The 20,728-nt window shown below is 34.5% G+C and overlaps 1 protein-coding gene across 41 annotated transcripts in view; it reads left to right on the top strand.

The window, feature by feature from the left end:
* Positions 1-20,728, top strand: part of DGKB (diacylglycerol kinase beta) — a 394,011-nt gene that overhangs the window by 149,613 nt on the left and 223,670 nt on the right. For 37 of the 41 annotated variants that reach the window (XR_014579916.1, XR_014579917.1, XR_014579918.1 and 34 more), the window contains 3 exons: positions 5,986-6,018; positions 9,677-9,793; positions 14,243-14,316. Coding sequence is in view for 36 of the 41 variants with exons in the window: in XM_083824538.1 (XP_083680664.1) it covers positions 5,986-6,018; positions 9,677-9,793; positions 14,243-14,316 (224 nt within the window). In the remaining 5 variants the exon portion in view is untranslated. The remainder of the gene's footprint in view (positions 1-5,985; positions 6,019-9,676; positions 9,794-14,242; positions 14,317-20,728) is intronic. The other 4 variants (XM_083824547.1, XM_083824545.1, XM_083824550.1 and 1 more) reach the window with 1 other exon arrangement.

A 20,728-nucleotide genomic window follows, 5' to 3' on the forward strand; every position in this document is an offset into this window, starting at 1 on the left:
CTCAGTGCTGATATTGTTCATTGGACCCAATTAATTACATGCACATAATGAAAGTTCATGATAAGGTTGACTGGCAGTGAGTTTAAAAATCTTTAACTCAATTGAATCCTAGCCTACCAAGAGTACAGAATTAGATCATAACCATGTTAAAAACTGGGTATTGGAATGAGATGAGTGAGTAGTGAAGAAAAAATGTTGGTCTCTCCTTATGATACAGCTCATCCCTTTCTTCCCCCCCCCCCCCCCCCCCTTTAAAGCTGAAAGGGAAAAATGCTGCCATACCTTTTGCCTTATTCATTTCATGCCATCCTTTACTTTACTCCATTTATTGATGAACACATAAGATGTTCTAATTCTTATTTATGTTTGTAGAAAAGTAATTAGATTTTTCTATTTCCAAGCAAAATAGATATAATGACAAATCAACCAATAAAATCCTACTATTTAATAGATGTTTACATATTTAATAATATATGATGATTTTGATTCTCTTATCATTAACGTGAGTTCTAGAATGAAGTTTTTTTACTAGATTTCTAACATTGGTTTTGTAAACTATAATTAAAACTGTTAATTGTGGGGGGAAAAAAAGGAAGTAATGGGATAAATTGTAAAACGTAAGGTACCCTGAATACAGTGTGAGCAGTACTATATGGCAGTTACCACTGTCTCCATAGTAACCAGTTTATTTCAAAGGGGGGGGTGGGTCTGGTGGAATATAGAAGGCAAGAAGTGAACAAAATTAAATTTGAAATTGGATGTAATTCTTTGTGTTTGATTTTCAACTTCATTTTTCAGCACTCTGGAAGATATTGGTCATCATGATAAAAAGTTTGGAACAACTCCCTTTGTACCTTTTCTTTTATAAATTAATTAATTTTTTCTTTTGTCCAGTGAAAATGCTAAAAATGTTTTAGGACAAAATCATATAAGCATAAATTTTATATGTAAAATAACTTTGTATATCATAGAGTAAATTTATTTATACACATCCAAATTTAAAATACCATCGTAAGTAGAATTCACTTGACCTCTTATTTTAAAACATAATTAGTTGTACATTTTGGTTTATTTGATTTGGGTTGGGTTTTAGCATTTCATTGTACAAGAACATAAAAGTTCAAAAAGTCTTTTGGTTATAACTAGTTCTATTTAGGCACATAAAACAATATACACAACAGATGACATGTTTTAGCTAAGCAGTATTCCTTGTGCAACTAAACAATATACATTTCAATCAGTAGCTTCAAATTTCTGTGATATTGTATAAATATAGCAAACGTTGAGATGCTGGCAAAAACTAATACAGATTTAAAGCTGAAAATTTTGTACAAGAATTTCTTTCCCTAGCAGTATTCAGAGAGACTAAATAGCTTGTGCATGCACTATAATTGCAATGTAATTAAATCAATAATTTTTCCATGTCTGATCATACATTTTAGTATTATTATTTATATTTAGTATTAGTATTATATTTCCTGTGAGATAGGTAAATGTTACATAGGAAAGCAGAGATGCAGAGAGAGCAAAAGGGAATTAGCAGTTGTTGGTTGAAGAATGTGCCTTCTTAACCCGTCTTAACCCCAAAAGTTGTGGATGCCCCATCCTTGGAGGTTTTAAAGGCCAGGCTGGATGGAGCCTTGGCCAACCTGATCTAATGGGTGGCACCCCTGTCTATAGCAGGGGGACTGAAGTTAGATGATCTTTAAGGTCCCTTCCAATATGAGCCATTCTATGATTCTTACAGGTTTTTTAATTGCAAAATGATTCGTTTGTTTTTGTTATAGTAGAGATCAGTTTTAACTCAGTTGAATCCAAGCTTAACATGGAGTGCGAAAAGTCAGTGTAGCGTGTTTATGAGCAACCAGATTCTTTGAAGCTGAGTTCAGAAACATAAGCATTAAGCTGTTAGATACCACAAAACCAGTTATTTCAATATATATGAAGTTCATGAAGTTCCACAAATCTGAGTGCAATGTCCTGTAACTGGGTCGGGGCAGACCCAAGCACAAATACAGGCTGGGCAGCGAATGGATTGAGAGCAGCCCTGAGGAGAAGGACCTGGGGTTTGTGGTTGATGGAGAAGCTCAGCATGAGCTGGCAGTGTGTGTTTGCAGCCCAGAAAGCCAACCCTATCCTGGGCTGAATCAAAGGAAGGATGGTCAGCAAGTCGAGGGAGGTGATTCTCCCTCTCTACTCTTATGAGACCCCACTTGCAGTACCACCTGTAGTACTGCATTCCGCTCTAGGCTCCCGAGCACAAGAAGGACATAGACCTGTTGGAGCGAGTCCAGAGGGGCCACAAAGATGAAGAGCGGGCTGGAGCACCTCTCCTATGAAGACAGGCTGAGGGACTTGAAGTTGTTCAGCCTAGAGTAGAGAAGGCTCTGGGGAGACCTTATAGCGGCCTTCCAATACCTAAAGGAGGCCTACAGAAAAGCTGGGGAGGGATTCTTTGTCAGGGATTGTAGTGATAAGGCAAGAAACTAAACTAAAAGAGAGTAAGTTTAGATTAGATATAAGGAAGAAATTTTTCACTATAAAGTAGTGGTGAGGCACTGGAACAGGCTGCCCAGAGAAGGTGTAGATGCCCCATCCCTGGAAGTGTTCAAGGCCAGGCTGGATGGGGCTCTGAGCAACCTGGTCTAGTGGGAGGTGTCCCTGCCTGTGGCAGGGCGGGGTGGAACACAATAATCTTTAAGGTTCTTCCAACCCAAACTATTCTGTGTAGGCAAGGGTGTATGGAAGTCTAATAGGAGAGAGTAAGGAATAACCTTAGGGACAGACAGTAGTGATGAGTTGTGGGCCGGCAACTAGATATAACTTAAAATGATTGAATGGCTGCCATTTCAGTTTATCAGCATCTTATTATTTTAACATTGAACTGTGTTTGCCAAACAGATAATTAGTTAGGAAGATACATTTTCCTCCAGGGCAATTATTAATTTCCTTCTGACTTCAAAGAAATGAAAAAGCTTTTAGTGTATATAAGCACACCATTATATTTCAAGTCTGTTTTAGATTTGCAGAGAACTGAATCTGCAATATCATATGCATCTGAAAAGGAAAAAAAAAAAAAACATTTTTTTTTTAAATCTGTTTTAATTGTTGTGCCATTACCTAATATTCATTAGCCAAATTTCCACACACTGAGAAACATATAAAATCCTAAATGGTCTGGGTTGAAAGGGACCTTAAAGGTCATCTAATTCCAACCCCACTGCCATGGGCAGGACACCTTCCACTAGACCAGGTTGCTCAAAACCCCATCCAACGTGGCCTTGAACACTTCCAGGGATGGGGCATCCACAGCTTCTCTGGGCAACCTGTGCCAGTGCCTCACCACTCTCTGAGTAAAGAACTTCTTCCTAACATCTAATTTAAACCTACCTTCTTTTAGTTTAAAGCCATTACTCCTTGTCCTATCCCTAAACCCCCTATCAAAGACTCTAATAGTTTTTTCTTGTGCTGGGGGCCCCAGAGCTGAATGCAGTACTCCAGGCAGGATCTCACAAGAATGGAGCAGAGGGGAAGAATCACCTCCCTCGATCTGCTGGCCATGCTTCTTTTGATGCAGCCCACAACCCCTTGATTGGCTTTCTGGTCTGCAAGTGCACATTACTGGCTCATGTTCAGTTTTTCATCCATCAGTATCCCCAGATTCTTCTCAAAGTGCTGCACTTTATCCACTCATTGCCCCGTATTAATGTTTGGGGTTGCCCCAAGCCAGGTGCAGGACTTTGCACTTGTATGTATATTTTTAAAATAGTTTTGCAGCTCTTTTGTCTTTCTTTGACAGTGTATGTAATTGCTTACTATAGTCCAAGTTTATCTTAGGTTGCAGGTTAAATGATAAGTCTTGGTCCTAATGCTGGGGAACATTGATGCTAATATTTAACAGGTGCAAAATATAAGGCAAGATATCTTCAACCAACTAAATAAACTGAGGCCAACATGCTAAATAACAAGTACTCGATAGTGATTTTTCTGTGTGATTTTTACATATTTAAGATATATTAAGCAAGCAACATAATGTATATAAACTCACCATGTAATGATTCCATGTTCAAAGCAGTCTTGTTTTTTGTCAAGAGAATTATTTTAGAGAGTATTCTCAAATAACAGTCTGCATTATATATTATAGCATTGTCCTTTTTCACATGTTTTTGGTATCAGTATTATGAGTGACAAGATACCTCCTTCTGACTGACATATATATATATATATATATTTAATAGCAAATGTTTCTTACCATGGCTCTCAGGTAAATTGGAAGTTCTTATATTTCCTTTATAATTCAGGCATGTGCAGCTCACTGGACAGTTATTCTTGGTAGTGAGTAGGTCACTAATCTTGTCCACAGGAATACTTTTAGCCCTTGGATGTAAAGCTACACCTCTGTGAGCTTTCAAGGCATCATGATATGGTGTCCTAATATTGAACCTGCCGATCAGTGTATACACATGGTTAGAGCTGGAAATGCAGTGATAATTTTATAAAGTAACTATTTTAGCACATCTGAATCATAGTTCCATCTAAATCATAGATATGATTGCTCTCCAGGTTTTTTGTTTGTTTGTTAAGGTTTTATGTTGTTTTTGTTGTTTTTCTCTAGTTTTCAGGTTGTCTGACTCTTTGATTCTTTTCAGGTATTGTGTAAATATGGACAGAAATTACATGGAATGGAATTTTTTTAAACAGGTTCTTGAATACAACATAGGTTTACAAAATGACAGTCTAGGAGTATTTGATCTAATATTTCATTGCGTACTAAAGGAGAATTTTTGTATCCCTTGGAGAAACCCAGGTCTTTAAACAAAGTAGTTCCTAGGAATCATGGAGCAAACTTTTAAAAAGATCAACCTCACCTTCCTCCAATTTCTTTAAAAACCACTGAACTTCAGTTTTGTATTCAAGTTACATATTTAAACTTCCATGATCTTCTTCCTGCATATATTTGAGGATACCTTTGCATGGGATTCTATGGATTCCATCTGATCTGCCATGACTAGATTCTCCTGATCAATATGTCTTTTGCACCCCCACTCCAGATTTGGAGTTTTGAGTATATGTCTTATCCATAGGCATATGGTATAAAAGAGGTAATTATACAGAAGTCATCTAGAATTTTCAGTAATTACTTGACAAATTCTTTAATGATACTAACTATTTAGTAAGGGTTTTACAATTCTTCTTAGTGTATAAATTCTTAAAAAATATGTTTTAAATAAATCTCAGTTGTGTTCAAAACAATTAAGAAAATACAGATTCATACAAATTGAATAAAAGACAAGGTGAAAAAAAGCAATTTTTGCTGCATAGGAAATGGATTCCATGTCAGCTTTTAAAATGCAAGCATATTGCTACTTAGTAAGCGATGAGTTGCTGTTGATCTGTTTTTTCATGAATATGATATTTCTAAATCTCACTTTTGTGTAAGGATTGTAACTGTGTATGCAAAAAAAGGGTTGAAATACTATTTGAGGATGAATGTTGTGTAGTTTGTCCACTGTAGCAGAAGAAAGCTTTTTAAATAAGATTCCTTACTTTGAATGAGGATTCAAAGACTTAGAAGATTATGAGTGCTCTCCAACTACCAAGCATCTCATTTTACTATATGAAAGAACATAGTATATTCTTCAGAATATAATTCTTTCATACAATAAAATAAGATGCTTGGTACTTAGGGAGTACTCTTAAACCTGAGGTTTTCTAATATTTTCAGCTGCTGATAAAATGATCCCACACATTATTCCATTAATATGAATTACATAATATGACAGCCAAAACACTGGGGGATTATGGTTGTGCAAATGTGTGTGTGGGGGGGGGGGGGGGGGGTGGAGAAGGAGAGAGAAAACCACTGTGTACATTTGTTGTTGAGTACAACTGCTGCAAGGTAACATTCCTTGCAAGAGTTCTCACCATGCCCTTTGCCATCCCAGCTGTTCAGTATTTCAGTCTAACATTCTCTTTTTCCAACAGACGATACCTACTTTAGGAGGTTTGCTCCCTGAGGTGCGTAATGGGAGGAATCCATGTGGGCACGAGTACTAACAGATCATAATACTGTACATTATTCTTGCTAAACAGTGCATTTTGGGGCTGAACTAAAAATCTAGACATGGTGTTCTGTGTTGTCATTTGAAAGGCCATATTTCATTTATTAATTCTTTAATTCTTATTTGGATGAAAATTGGATAGATCATTGGATAGATGTCTTAGCTGACAGTGATCTCTGGAGCAGTTCTGAATGGTAGAAACTCCTTCCTCTCAGTTAATAGATAGTGACTTCAAAGTGAGAGTTCAAGAGAAGAAATGAGGGCATGAGAGGTGGAAAAATGGGTGGAAAAGATTGGTGTTGTGGTAAATACTACTTTGAAAGGTATGTGCTCTGGCATATACCAGAAGAACAGAAAAGTGTAATTCTTTGAGCCATCAAAATGTACAATAGCTTTTAAAATGCTGTATTCAGTATCTCTATCAACCTCATGCATGTTCTCTAAACAAAATGATTCACAAACACATAATCATTTTGTACGCTTTGATTTAAAAAAAAAAAGATATTAAATACAGCATAATTGTTGTGTAAACATTTCTTACCTTGAAAAATAAATTTTTGCATTTGTAAAACCATTTATTCCATGCATGTCAAATTTGTCTTAACATTGCTAGAACTTGTGGTATATTGTCCAGATATGATTTTATTAAACTGTTATCATCTCATAAGAAAATTACACTGTTTAATTCCTGACAGCCTTGGATATCTTAATAATGTAGTTTCTGAAAGTTACTCAGTTATGTGCAGGTGGATGAGAAAGCCATATTTCTATTTCATATATAAAACACAGTATCAGTACAAGATAATTTAAAAGAGTATTTTTAATGAAACTGGAAATCTTTTTGTGTTCCATTAATAGAAATACTTTATAGAGTCAGGTTGTACAGTATTGTATTATTTCATATAAGTTAGAAGTCAGATCCTCACTAGTGTGACACATCTAAACATGTGGGATCTGTAACTAGGAAATCTAGAATATCTCAGAAATCTGAGAGCACTTAGTCTACATGGTGTCATATGTTGTGGTATCATATGTAAAAAGAGAGAGGTGATAGGAAATACTATTTTTGCTCTCTTTGGAAAGTAGACCTTCATGGATAATGACACCAAATATCCATATCTAATTTTTTATAACTCTCCAGAGAATTATATATCATGAATATGTTTTTCTTTATATTGTGTAAGGTGTATGGCCTAATTTTTCATAGTCACTGCTTAAGAGAAACTGTCTTGGTCTGTATGGCAAGCAATTGTTTTGCTTATGGGACAGGTGATATAAATAGTGGAAGGCATCCTGACAAAAAATTTTTTTGAGGTAATTTTTACTAGATTTTGCTCATTAATGATGGATAACAGCAGTATTGGTCATTGGCATCCTTTATGGAGAGACAGTTCTCAGCAAGGTGTAAATACATTTCCTCTAAGTTAAAGACAGTTTTTGGTGCCACCCTTTATAAGGTCTCTCTTGAATGGTGTTTTCTGCTTCTTTCTGTTACCTTTTTCTTTGAACTGTCACAAATATGTTTTTTTGTTTGTTTGTTTTTTTTTTTGTTTTTAGCTTAACATTTATCTAGACTTTTTAAAGCCCTCTCTCCATCTATATTATTTTTGTTATGAATCATGGTTTTGTACTAGCCATGTGTCTGCATTACTGGTATATGATTTGGTTTCTGAATATTTTGTAATACACAAGAGAGAGTTTTGGCCATATAAATTCAAGTAATATTAAATTATGTTTAACACTATATACTCACTTTATCTAAAATGTCTTGACTTTTAAGAATAGTTAGTCACAAAATTGTTTGAAACCCCAAATCTACCTTTTACATATGTAGTGAGTTATAAAGCTTCCTTCACACTGGAGTTTCATACTGTCTGTCCTCAGACTATTGGCACTAACCAATATCATTGTGCATTAATGTTTGTGAATTAACACAAATGTTTGTGTTAGTTCACAAACATTATTCGGTATGGATGTCTTGTCCTAGTTATTTTTTAATAATCATCAAACAAATAAATGCAGGGTTGCTGATTTCTTAGGTAGTTTTGAAGGTTAGGGCTGAGATGTGTTGCTTTAGTTGCTTCTACTGTTTTCTTTTTAAAGCAATAATATTGTAGTCTATATGCTTGGACTTCCTTTTGAAATGGTCAAGTTATTGAAAACATCCAAGTGTTCAGTTAACTAACCTCTTAGGAAGTATTTTTTTTTCCTGTGACATAAGTTTTTCAGTCCTTTTATAAACAATGTGATTAGATTGCCAAAGTTCTGCAAAGCACCTTATTTGCTACCCAAAGCAGACAGGGATGACTTGGACCACTATTTGCATCAGGACTAGATTGAAGCGGGGTTGTTTTCCAAATTTAAGGAAATCAAAGATGATATAAAAACAGTGATGGCCCACATCTGTGCTATGGTGATGCTAGAAAGGCACTGTATTAAACTGAGAGTTATTCCATTCCTCCCAGGGAATCTGTTACAGTGTTTCTTAACCAGTTGAAACTGCTGCAGAAAGAGTGGCATGGATTAATTGCTTATGCAATCCCTTAGGTTTTATCAGAGGTACCACAGAGGTGGATTTGGCCTGGTGTGGAATGTAAATGGTAACATTTAATGAACTATGGACCGGGTACAATTGCAGATGGTGAAACAGTGTCCTTCATGTTCCATTTTAGTGTCGCAACCCTATCCCCTGACTAGTTTAAAACCTCCTTGCACTTGAGAAGTGAGGAAAGTGACTGGAGTGCAGTCAGGATTGGGTTTGCTGATTCTATTTGACAAACATCTGCTGTCTTAATGCATGGTGCATTTTTGGACAAGCTGAAAGGACATGCTGGGAGCAGTTTATAAATAGGAGAAATGAGATACAAAGAGCAAGGGCAATTGTTTGTTTGTTTGCTTTGTTTTGTTTTCAGAGTTTTCTGAAATGACCTGACAACAATTGAAATTATGATTACAACAACATACTTCTGAGCTTTCATCTTTCATCTGCTGTGTATCAGCATCAAAAGTTGCCAGTTGCTTAGAATCTGATGTAGAATTAGAACTTCCACTGATTTATTTCTGATACAAAACATGTGTTTTATAAAAAGCTGCTTTAAAGTTCAAACTCTTAAAGACAGTCAAATGACTATGGTACATTTAGAACAAGTATATTTTTCCATAAGCGGTAAAGTACTCTTAAAGCATCTAACCTTTGCTAGCAATTGGGAAGAGATTTTGAAAAATTACTGATCCGTTATCACTATGCTTGTTAAACTATTAAATATGATTGGCTTTCCAGTTTTCAGAATGCCAACCTGGACCTGGTAATGTCAGATTATCTTCACATCACATTAATTTGTATTGTGGCTGCACACTTTCATCCATCTGCTGCCTAGTCATTGTGGAATGTCCAGGCACATAGATAGATGTTATGTGAAGTGGACAGACATTGTGTAGTAACTTGACTGAGATCTCGTTTTCATTAAAGCAGAATCTGACATTGCTCTCTAGTCAAAAAACAACCTCTATAGAGGAACAGTCTTAGTTACAGTTGAATAGAGTTATATAATGTGTTAAAATGTTCCATTTTCTTTCTCTCTTTTTTTTTTTTTTTCCTATTTTTTTTCCTGAAGGAAAGACAGGCAACAGTGAAAAAAGAGAAGGGTTGTCCCCAGCAAATGAACAAACTGGGAGAACGAAACAAAATGCAAAGAGCAAATTCCGTCACCGTAGATGGACAAGGTCTTCAGGTGTGATTATTGTTATTTTAATTTTAAGAAGATATGTATATGACGGCAACAGTAGAGTGAACAATCTTTTTCCTATACATTAATTCCTCTACTATTGCAGTATTATATATTAAAAATATAAGAATAAGGTAAATTCTTGTTTCTACGTAAATCCTCTGTTTTTTGTGTGGTTGATAGGAATTCCTGGGATGTTAAAAGGGGAGTGCAAAATAGCTCTAAAACACTTGTATTGTGGGTGAAGCTAAGCTTGATGTTTTCAGTATTTATCATGAAACATTGTGTGAATTCACATTATAAATTTCGGTCTATGGCTTGATTAGTGTTGACTCTTCTCATTTGGACCTTTTAACGAACAGATGGATAGATTAAATTTCAAGGATGTTATTCATCCAGGTATTTCAAAGTATGGTATTTTGCACATCAAAATAAAAGGTTGAGAAAGCCAAGTTTGGTTCAGTAGTTTGGTACTAGTAATATACCTAGAATAAAAATCAAAGACTCTTCTATTTGGAAGGAAAAATCATGTGTGATTGATAAGCCAATGTTATTGTCAGGAGGTTACTTACAGGTTTACCAGAAGCACTGCCTGAATTGCTTGACTTCTTTCCCTTGAGATACGAGTAGTTTTGAGTAAAGTCAACTTTCATGTATGTGATGCCTCTTCTTGATTTCCTCAGGAGTTAAATGATCATTATGTTAACAATGTAATAATCATTTATTATACCTATTTGACTGTTCTGTCTATCTTCTGATGTGCTACAATTGAGGTTCAGTAAAATGTAAAAGGTGATCTCATTATCATAGATCAAATGCTGAATAACTTATAACCTTTCATTATATACCTTATTGTGTCTGCTTATTGTGTCTGAATAGAAAGACATATTTTATTGTTTCATCTTTTTAGATTAGTGAAACATTCTTCGTATGACAACTCAAAAAAAAAAAACAACAAGTAAACACTAAAACTTATGCAGTCACATTTATAGCCTCCTATGATATTATGTTTGTTATTATCCATGGCTCTCAAGGCTCTCTTCAAATACCTGCCATCCTCACAGGCTGCATTACTGTTCACATTATTTAGGACAGATAGAGCATGAAGCAAAAGGGGCAGAGTATGTATTAACAGAATACTTAAGGTCTGTCTAATCAGACACAGTGCAAGTAGTTGTTCAAATAAAATGGTGCTAGAGGAAGCACACAATTTTCTAACTCTTGGTTGATATCTTTGCACTTCCAGTGAACACAACTGCTCTAGGTCATCTTTGGAATCTCATTTTGGTAGCAGCACCATGTATCATCATGAATTTTGTTTCTACCCCCTGCATTTGATAGCTTATGGTCACAGAACGTTTTCAGGGATATCCAGGTCTCTATTTCACACTCATGGGATACAGTACCTGGAATACAGTGCCTGGTTTGTTCAGAATAGTAATTTCTTACCACCACTGACTCTTTCACACACAACATGAAGTTATTAAAAACTGCTTTCAGGCATGAGATGTACTTTAATCTTGTTTCTGTGAGCCAAAATTTGTATTCCATCTTCTCTTTCCATGATGAATGCAAAGCTTAGGATTCATTATTGTTTTTGTTTATTATTCTTTGTGAAGGAGATAAAGATAGAGTGAGGACTAAGAAGGTAATGATAATTGAATGGATTTGAGGTGTTTTCTGGAGTGCTTGGTATTTTTTTGTAATCTATAAAATATTGCACAGTATAATACTGTCATAGTGGTAACTTCAGAAATAATTCTGCAAAGGTGTCTTTAATTTGCTGATTTTACTGTAGTCTTTGTTAAATAAGATTTATAAGGAGTAGTAAGAATCCATCTTATCACCAAGTATTAAATTTTTGATTGGTATCAGTAATGATAAGCCTGGTCATTGTAAAGGCTGATTGGATCCTGGAGGATACCACAGTGAAAGGCTGAGATCAGTGAAACTGTTGAAGTTTTCTTCGCTCACAGATTGTATAATTCAGGAACATCTTCCAAAATGATGTAAGACTCCATAAATACAATTGACAATTACTGTTAGTATTTTTCCTAAAGGTTGTCTGGAGCAAAAAAAGTTTCTGTAGCTGATAAAAGTATGCTACTCTAATTCTTCCATAGCTGGGCAAAGCATACTGCTATAATCCTATAGTAAGCAATTTGATTTTGCAAGCATGTTCTCATTTTCACATGATCTTCAGTAATTTCTAAGAAAAATAATTTGGAACCTTTTTCAAGATACCTAACAAATCCTTGTACTACCCCTGTAAAACCTCTGTTTTAAATATGGTGAAGCTGTATATAATTTGATATAATTTGTCTAATTTGTCCGTAAACTTTTTTTTTTCCACAGATGTTCCCAAAAACTTTAAGTCAGTTGTCTCATAACTTCATAGAGATTGTCTTTAAGTCATGATAAATTAAGACCTGAAAATGTTACAATTTAATCTAAATCTTTAGTTGTGTTGTGTATTATATGGAAAAGTCTACATTATTTAGAAAAGTAGTTTAGAAGAGCTGTAAAAAAATAATTGAAAGAGACATTATTTTGGAATTGAAAACAAACTATTAGATTAGGTAGATAGATAAATAGATAGATAGATGGATATAGGATGGTCCTAAACCTACTTGTTTTAATATGATAAAGTTTTGAAATAAAAGATATAGAAGAGAGAGAAATTCATTTTTTAGTTTTCATTGAGAAAATATCATGACCAAACCTTCCTTCTATCAAGCAGCAATGAGCAGATTAACTTAGTGGCAGTGGAGATCTGCACAACTTAAAGACAATTAATCATAGTTAAACCCATTCATCTTACTTCTTTCTAACTAACCAGCATAATGATCAGGATTATTATTTCTAATTAGAGGAAGTAATAGATCATGTATAACCTTAGGATGAGTCTCATTAATTAACCTGCGTCCTGAGGGATTTCAGTAGGTACTCCATCTCTGTCACAATGAGCACCATTGGTTTACACTTAGTTCACAGGAACAAACATCATGGGAATTGGCTAAATAACTAAAATTGATTAAAACAGTAGATAAAAATTAAATATGTGACAAATTTCACTATATCCTGCAACTTGATATATGTTTCAACATACACAAATGTACTGAAACAGTATACTGTGACAGAATGTGGTGCGGGCTTGGTTTTATGTTAGGTTTAATTCCAGAGTTTGCTGGAATTTTTCCTTATTACTTGATGTATATATGATCTGAATAGGATCAGTTGTTTATGAAGTTATGGATGGAGTCCACACGGTAATGCTGAAATTCTAGTGCTACTAGAAGAAAATTTCTTTCAGGTGCTTGTTAGGACTATATGCCTATGCTTATAGGATGCCTATAGGACTCAGATAACATGTTTTTTGCTGCTGCCTTAAATTATGTTTTGTGAAATCTTCAGTTGAAAAGATTCTGTTGTTTCAGGAATTACGAATATGGATTCGGTGCAAGAACTTTCAATATATCATTTTGAAGCAGAGACAGTCTAAGCTTTATCATCTCTGAAGCTGTTAGTGTGTGACTTTAGAGATGTTGACTTTAAACTTTTAGTGTGCTTTTTAGCATGCTTTTAAACATTCTCATATTATTTTCGTTTGTATGAATAATCTAACTGTTTTTTAAAAAGCAAATGCTAGAGAGAGATCTTAATCTGCTGTAAGTTTCTTACATTCTTCAAAGTCTGGAGCAATGTCAGTGAACACCCATGTCTTACAGCAATCTGAAATTATTATTATTACTTTTAAGGAAGGTGCTAGTTTTTAAATCTTTGTCCTTCCTTCACATTTTGTCATCTTCTTTCCTTTTTAAATTTTCCGGCTTTCTGAGCTTTTTTAAGGAACTGATTATTATTATGTTTGATATATTTTTAAAGATGTGTGAATTCATATCATGTCAAATATCGCAGTTTCTGTCATTTGTTAAAATAATAATAAAAAAAGTATTGGGTTTAAGATTTCATGTTGCAGTATTTCATGTTTAGAGTAGTATAGCATTATTTCTTCTTCTCACTACAAAATACAATTTCTTCATGGCTTCCCTCCAGGAAATTATTCTTTTTTTCAGAATCAATAATGTATGTCTTGCATTTGAAGTTTTCTTCTCTGTTGATGGATATAACCTACATATCAGTATTGGTTTCAATGGAGTTACAGGTTAAAATGGCATTACAGCTATAAGACAGACAGCTAGCATTAAATATGTGTGTATATATATATATGTACATATATATATACATATATATCACACTTGTAATTTGTGGCAAATTAAGAAAGTTAGGAATATTGCAAATCGTATTCTTCCAAATAGATTATACAGCATAACATAGAGTTTGCATTAAGCGTTTAATTTTCTGTCTACTATAGATTTAAAAAAAGAAAAAAAAAAAAAAGAAAAAAAGAATGATACATGGCATTAATGAGTGGCTGTGTTATTCCTCTTTTAGATCACTCCAGTTCCAGGCACTCATCCACTTTTAGTTTTTGTCAATCCTAAAAGTGGTGGGAAACAAGGAGAAAGGTAAGGCTAATTCTCTCTCATTTGATTTATGTCATATGTTTGAAAATGATTTTTTAAGTTTTATGTATAAAAAGAAATCCAAAATAGGAGTTTTATTCCATTATTTTATTCTGTTATGCCTCACATTTTGACATCCCTTTGCCCTGTTTATAAGAGGTACAAAACTAGCATGCAGTTATAAATTCTATTGTTAAAAACTAGAATGAGCTCTATGCAAGTTTCATTTAATATCAGGAAGAGTATCTATATTCAGTGTATGGTTTAGTGTGATTTGCATGAAGATGATTTGTTACATTTTGACTTTGTATATAGTAACTTTGAAATTAAATCAGTTTTATTTTAATTTCTGTAATAATTATGCAGAAAGTCCAATAATTTAAATTGGAAGTAGTATTCTGTTTTTTAACGTATGACTGGCCTTTCAGAGATTAGTAAATAGATTCTCCAGTCTCTCCATAAGTGAAGAGTGTAGGAAGTCACTCTTCCTATAGTGAAGAAACTTGTTGATTTCTGTTCATAGGAAGCATTCTGACAATCGGTTGAAATATTAAAGTCCAGTCACACAAACGTTAAAGATATGCCTAACTTTATATGTCAGTAACTACATTGATTTGAATTCAAAATGCTGAAGTTTATGCTCAAATGGTAGTGTATCAGTGGTATGATAAAACAGAGGTAGGTAACATTTTCCTGCTGTAACTGTTCTTCAAACGCTATTAGAAGTGTTGATTTTTCGGTGTACTTTAGAATCACAAGTAGGTGATAACATCATTGGTCATTTTTGAACAACACGCAAATCCATAGATTTTTATAGCCTACCTTACGATGTCAGTGCTATAATTTATCCTTCAAACCTAGAAAAAGTTTACAGTCTTTTGGTCAAGATCAGGCTGAAGATGACAAGTGTGGATACCGGGTGATGTGGATACCCAAAAAGAAGGGATTCAGTCTGTTTCTAAAGCTTGGAATCAAACAAATATGTCAGCTTCCCCTACCTCTTTTCCCACTTATTCCACTAGATAACTTATTTCAAAGAGTGTCTCTTAAAGTAAACCAACAAAAGGGACTAAATCCTACTAAGTAGCTGTTAGGACAATTCTAAGAGCTGAACAACATTTAACCAAAACTGCACGTGAAGACCTCTGAAAGAAGATGTTATAATTTATGAGCTGATCATTTGAACCCTGTACCTAGATATACCTATATATAGCTATATATACCTAGATGTACCTAGATATACCTATACCCCTATACCTAGATATGAGCAATGCCAACAACATGTGAAAGGCAGTTAATCTAAAAGATTCACTATAAACAATTTCAAAAACTTGCCTTTGCAATCATGACAGTACACTACGAGCCAACAGGTGACACTTACAACATGAACATTTATTCTTGTTTCAGACATTGTAGTGAGACAGGAGCATTGTTGGGGGTAATGCGGTAGCACTCAGCTTGTCTTTTTTACAGTACATATGTGAAGTGAGTAGATAAGGGATCCAGTCTGGAAGTATCTAGTTGAGAGGTAGAATTGAGAGCTACACTTAATATAGTTATAGTCTTATACACAAGTTAATGAAATGCTGTTTTACAGCTTTCAGTTCCCAGCTCAGAACTGGTCACTATCTGAATGGGTTTAATGTATACAAAGGATGTCATGTAATGTTAGATATTCTCTAGGGTAAAAGTAAATTTAAAACTTTATCCCTTGTCCAAACTCTTATTTCCATTCACTTATTGCAGTCTGACACTTTTCAGTTTTTATTAATGAAACTGTTATTTGTGCCATACAGATCACAGAAGTCAGATGACTTTAAAAAAAAAAATAAAATAATGACTTATACACACATAATTCACTAACATCATTACTTATAGGTGTCATTGCATACTGAAGTGTATAGCATGAGGGCAGCCAACAATTGGTAGACATAGTGAAGTATGAGAATCTCCTAAATTGGCTTTGATGCCACACAAAATAATGTTAAATTGCATACTAATGTGTCCAGGTTGCACTCAGTATTTCTGTGTTGGAAGAAACACAACAAAAGGTCAACTACATAGTCATGTAGACATGTCTCGTCATTCACCAGAAAGAGGTATTATCTCATGATTTGATCTAAAACTAGATTCAAAAACATTTAAAAATATAAAAATTGAGTAGTCTTCCACTTGTGGAATATTTTATGAGGTGTTGCCTTCTACCTTTTAAGTGCTATCTTTTCATATCAATACAAATAACATAGTACAATGATAAAATAAGGATGTTAAGACTACATATTGACTTGTAGATTTAACCTCAGGGAAGAAAACATTTTCAGGGAACAGTGTATATGTGATATATATATATATTTATTTATTTATATATTTTATATATATATATTTTTAACTTTTCCTGATTTTTACCTGGCTGCTGTACAGTCAGCAACTAAAAAGGCAGGAGGAGTACCTTCCTCCCCAAAGTATTTTGGACATTTTATGTAGTGAAAAGTAAAATCATAATACATTTCAATACAAAAATAGCTTTGTAAGATGAACAGTCATGATGACTCACCAGGCTTTTTGATTATAGTGATTTTGCAACCTGGTCAGGTATTGAGAAACCTGAGCTAGGAGTAGAGGACAGGTTGCAACAAAAGCATGATTTTCACAACAGGGAGGAGGGTGACCAGATGACACCCCACCCCCCAAAAACCAACCACCCTTATTTTTGTAGATGAGAATGTCATTATCTTGACTTATTTAGATCAAGGTGATCTTTTTCTGGGAGCTGCTCTTCATTCTTTACTTAGGATTTTCTGTATTTGAGAGATCACAATAAATGAAGTTATGATTTCTAATTGACTTTCATTGAATGCAGAAAGGTTATTGCAGATACTGTCAAGACTCCAGTGTTCCCCACAGTTCCCCATATGAGATTTTATGCCTTGCCATATGGTAACCCAACCCATTTCATTGCCCTTAGTATTACAGAGCATGCATGCATCCATCTGACAACCAGTTGAATAAATGCACTTCCCCAATAATACTCTTGCCACTTCTTTTTGTATTTTACTTTTTTTTTGTTTTCTTTTTTCCCTTCCCCAAATTTCTAAAATGCAAAGGAAGAAAACTGAGGATCTCTTTAAGGTAAACAAAGTTAGATGCTTCAGTTGTGGTTTTTGAGAGTTGAAACAGATGGGTGATGGGAAATGAATGTGTAGAAAGAATGCATTCAGAACACAAAAGTACTTTCTCTACAATAGATTATCATATCAATGTATTTTAAAACTTGAATTATGTTAGAAAGACAGAGTTTTGCAAAAGGTATAGTGATAAATATCATGTTCTTCATGAGCAGATTCATCTTTTAAAAAATAATGCTATGGTTTTCATGGTTTATTGAAAAACAGAGTACTATGAAAATAATCCAGATGTACTTTCTTCTAAATAAAGATATTAATATTAGTGCCCATCACCTGAAATGCAAATGAATTTAAACAAGTTTGGTTTTTTTTTTTGATTTAAACAATTTAGTACAATGTGTAGTCTGTATATACATAACAAATTAGAGCAGAAGTGTAATTTAATGTTTATTATGGAGAAAGTAACAAATTGGAATTGAAGTTGATGAGTTTAACACTCATACGCCACAAACAGATTTTAATTAAAAATGAGTTTGGACTGGTTCAGCAAAGCCAATCAGATATCTTCCTCCAGACACATCCCACTGTAACATGTTCTCAGTAAGTGTGCATAAAATGGACATTTCAGGTCATTTAGTCAGAGAAAAAAAAGGCAAAAAAAAAGCAGTATTTTCATTTCATCCTATAGCTAGCATTCCTGTATGTCTGAGTTTAAGTTGTAACTAAGTTGTAACTCATCAAGACAGCAGCTTTCAATATTCTGTGAATAGAATGGATGAATTTAGTGCCTCATTGACAAAATATTTGATTTCAACAGAAAGAATATATATATACAACTGGCAACTAGTTAAGGCATGTAGTGCTTCTAAATACTGTTATTGTTAAGGGTAGTGCTTCTCACATAAGAGTGCTTCTAAATCATGCTGATGTTTTGCCATACTCATTACTTTGTTTTGCCCTTCCCCATTTTCCAATCTATTTACCTGACCAGCAGGTGAGTTTAAACAATTGTTTCCTTGACAAATGTGCGGTTGGATGAACTGGAGATCAGCTTCCATAAACTGATGTTTCCTGCTGACTCTACATGTAGTATCTGTGCAGTACAGGTTGATGATGTCTTTGACCTTTGTTGTTTTCAAATAACTTTGGTTCAGAGTAGCTCTTCCCTCCTACCGTATGACTAATCTAGATTTCTAATCTTTCATTTAACACTGAGACAAAATATAGAAGCGGTTTCAAATGATCTTTTTGAAATGTTTTATATCTAGGAGAGATCACTAGCATTCTTTTACTTTTGGGGTGGAGGCCTTGGCTTCTTTGTTCTCTGTCATTAAAGATAAATCAAGCCTAAAGTGATGACATCCTGAATCATCATCCCCCAGATGATTGAAAGGATACATCCCCCAGTTGGCACAAGGTACTGACTGCTATGGCCAGCTTTTTCCCTGGTGCAGGCAACTTTACTACCAGTTTTGAATTGCCAACAGGTTTCTGTCTATTTCTTTTCTCCCTCTGAAGGAATGATTTTATTAGTTTGGAAGGTAGCTCAGTCGAACTCATCCCAAGCAGTCAGATGCAATCAGGAGTATTATCTTCAGCAGCAAAGCTGTTCATGGATAATCCCAGTTCTCTTGGCCACTTCTGCTGTAATTTTCTGCCTCCTCAGCTATGCTAGTGCAGCTGTTTTTGGGGTTTATATGAGATCAGGGGCATGATTTAAGTGTGTGTGTGGGGAGGAATGACAACAGAGAAACTTTTCTGAAGATTTCAATTTTAGCTCAAATTTGTTAGTTACCACAGAATATCCCCATTAGCAGTTACAGAAACACTTGTTTGTTGGTAAGCTGAGTCATAGGGTTTAGAACAAGCTGGAGGTCGCAGTGACCTGTGGTAGGTTAATAAACTGGCTTTGTTCATGGAATTGCACTCTGTCACAAAAAGCTGTCTTTTGGCATTACTCAGTGTTCTGTCTCATGGCTTTCAACAAATCTTCAGTCATAAAGCAACCATGTCCAATCCCTTCCTTACAAGCAGAAGCAACACATCTAGAAACAAGTAGGCATTTTGGTACCACAAACATAAAACTGGAAGGCTAAATTACCACCCATTTCCTAGTCTTGAATGGCCCACACTGTCAGGTCTAGTTACACTTTAATATGAAGACAAACATTTATAGACAATTTCTTCTTCTTCGTTAATATGAACTGATATGAATCATCAAGTTATGAATTTTACACAGACTAGCATATATAAATATGTTATGATAACTTAAAGCATGATGTGACATATGCAGTGAGTCGTCAGAAAGTGATTATCTGGTATTGATGTTCAACTAGTACCTGTGGAAGGCATGTAATGATTCACGTAGGATTCAATGTAGTCTTCATTACTGCGGGTGGACTTCCAGGTTTTTGGCTAAAGATAGGATCTAGAGATAGGATTTGGCTCTGTCTTTACTAGAAAGATTTTTATAGCATTTCACTGATACCTGACAACAGTACTGTGAGCTTTAGGTAATGTCTGTGTTTTGTAGCACCTAATCTTAAGGTAAATAACTCACTTAAGCCTTTAGGACTTGCTAACAATACTGTTCAAGAATTCCTGTTCAGCTACACAGGTTAAATTAGCTGACCCTTTGACCAGGTTAAATCCTATGTCACAGAGAAGCAATTTACACATACTAACTAAAAAAAAAAAAAAAAAAAAAGTAGGATCTTTTTACATCAATAAGATACTGCATATGACATAGAAATATACTGTGTTGTAATCCCACTGTCAAACGTCTGATTCAGTTGTCATCACAACGGTTGGCAACGATGTGCATGCTAGCAAAGCGAAACCAGTCATTTCATACTGATTTTTTCTATCATGAATGACATCAGGAATAGACTGTGTTGAGTGTGTTTGAACATAGTACTTCATGAAGAACCTGATATCACTAAATAATTGAGAAGTTAAGAAAATGTTCCAATTTGGCAATTTTACAGATAATTAAAAATTTGTTTGTATTCAGTATTCTTACATCCTTGTCTTCCACCTAACCTGATAAATTATGTATTTCTATTTTTTTAAATCCCTCAATGTGCACATAGATTGTGTCTAGACAGTTTTATTTTCCTGAATTTGAAACTATGTGGCCATTTTAAGATAAATTCAACTCTTGTTATGCTTCTATTTTATTTAAGGCAGTAAAAAGAAAGGAAGAGATATTTCAGTGGAAAAAACAATTACTGTTTTCTTAAAAATATTAAAATATGAAGTAGCTTGAGTACATTAGCATTAAAGTTAAA

This window comes from Anser anser, assembly GCF_964211835.1.
Source record: "Anser anser genome assembly, chromosome: 2".
Classification (NCBI taxonomy): Eukaryota; Metazoa; Chordata; class Aves; order Anseriformes; family Anatidae; genus Anser; species Anser anser.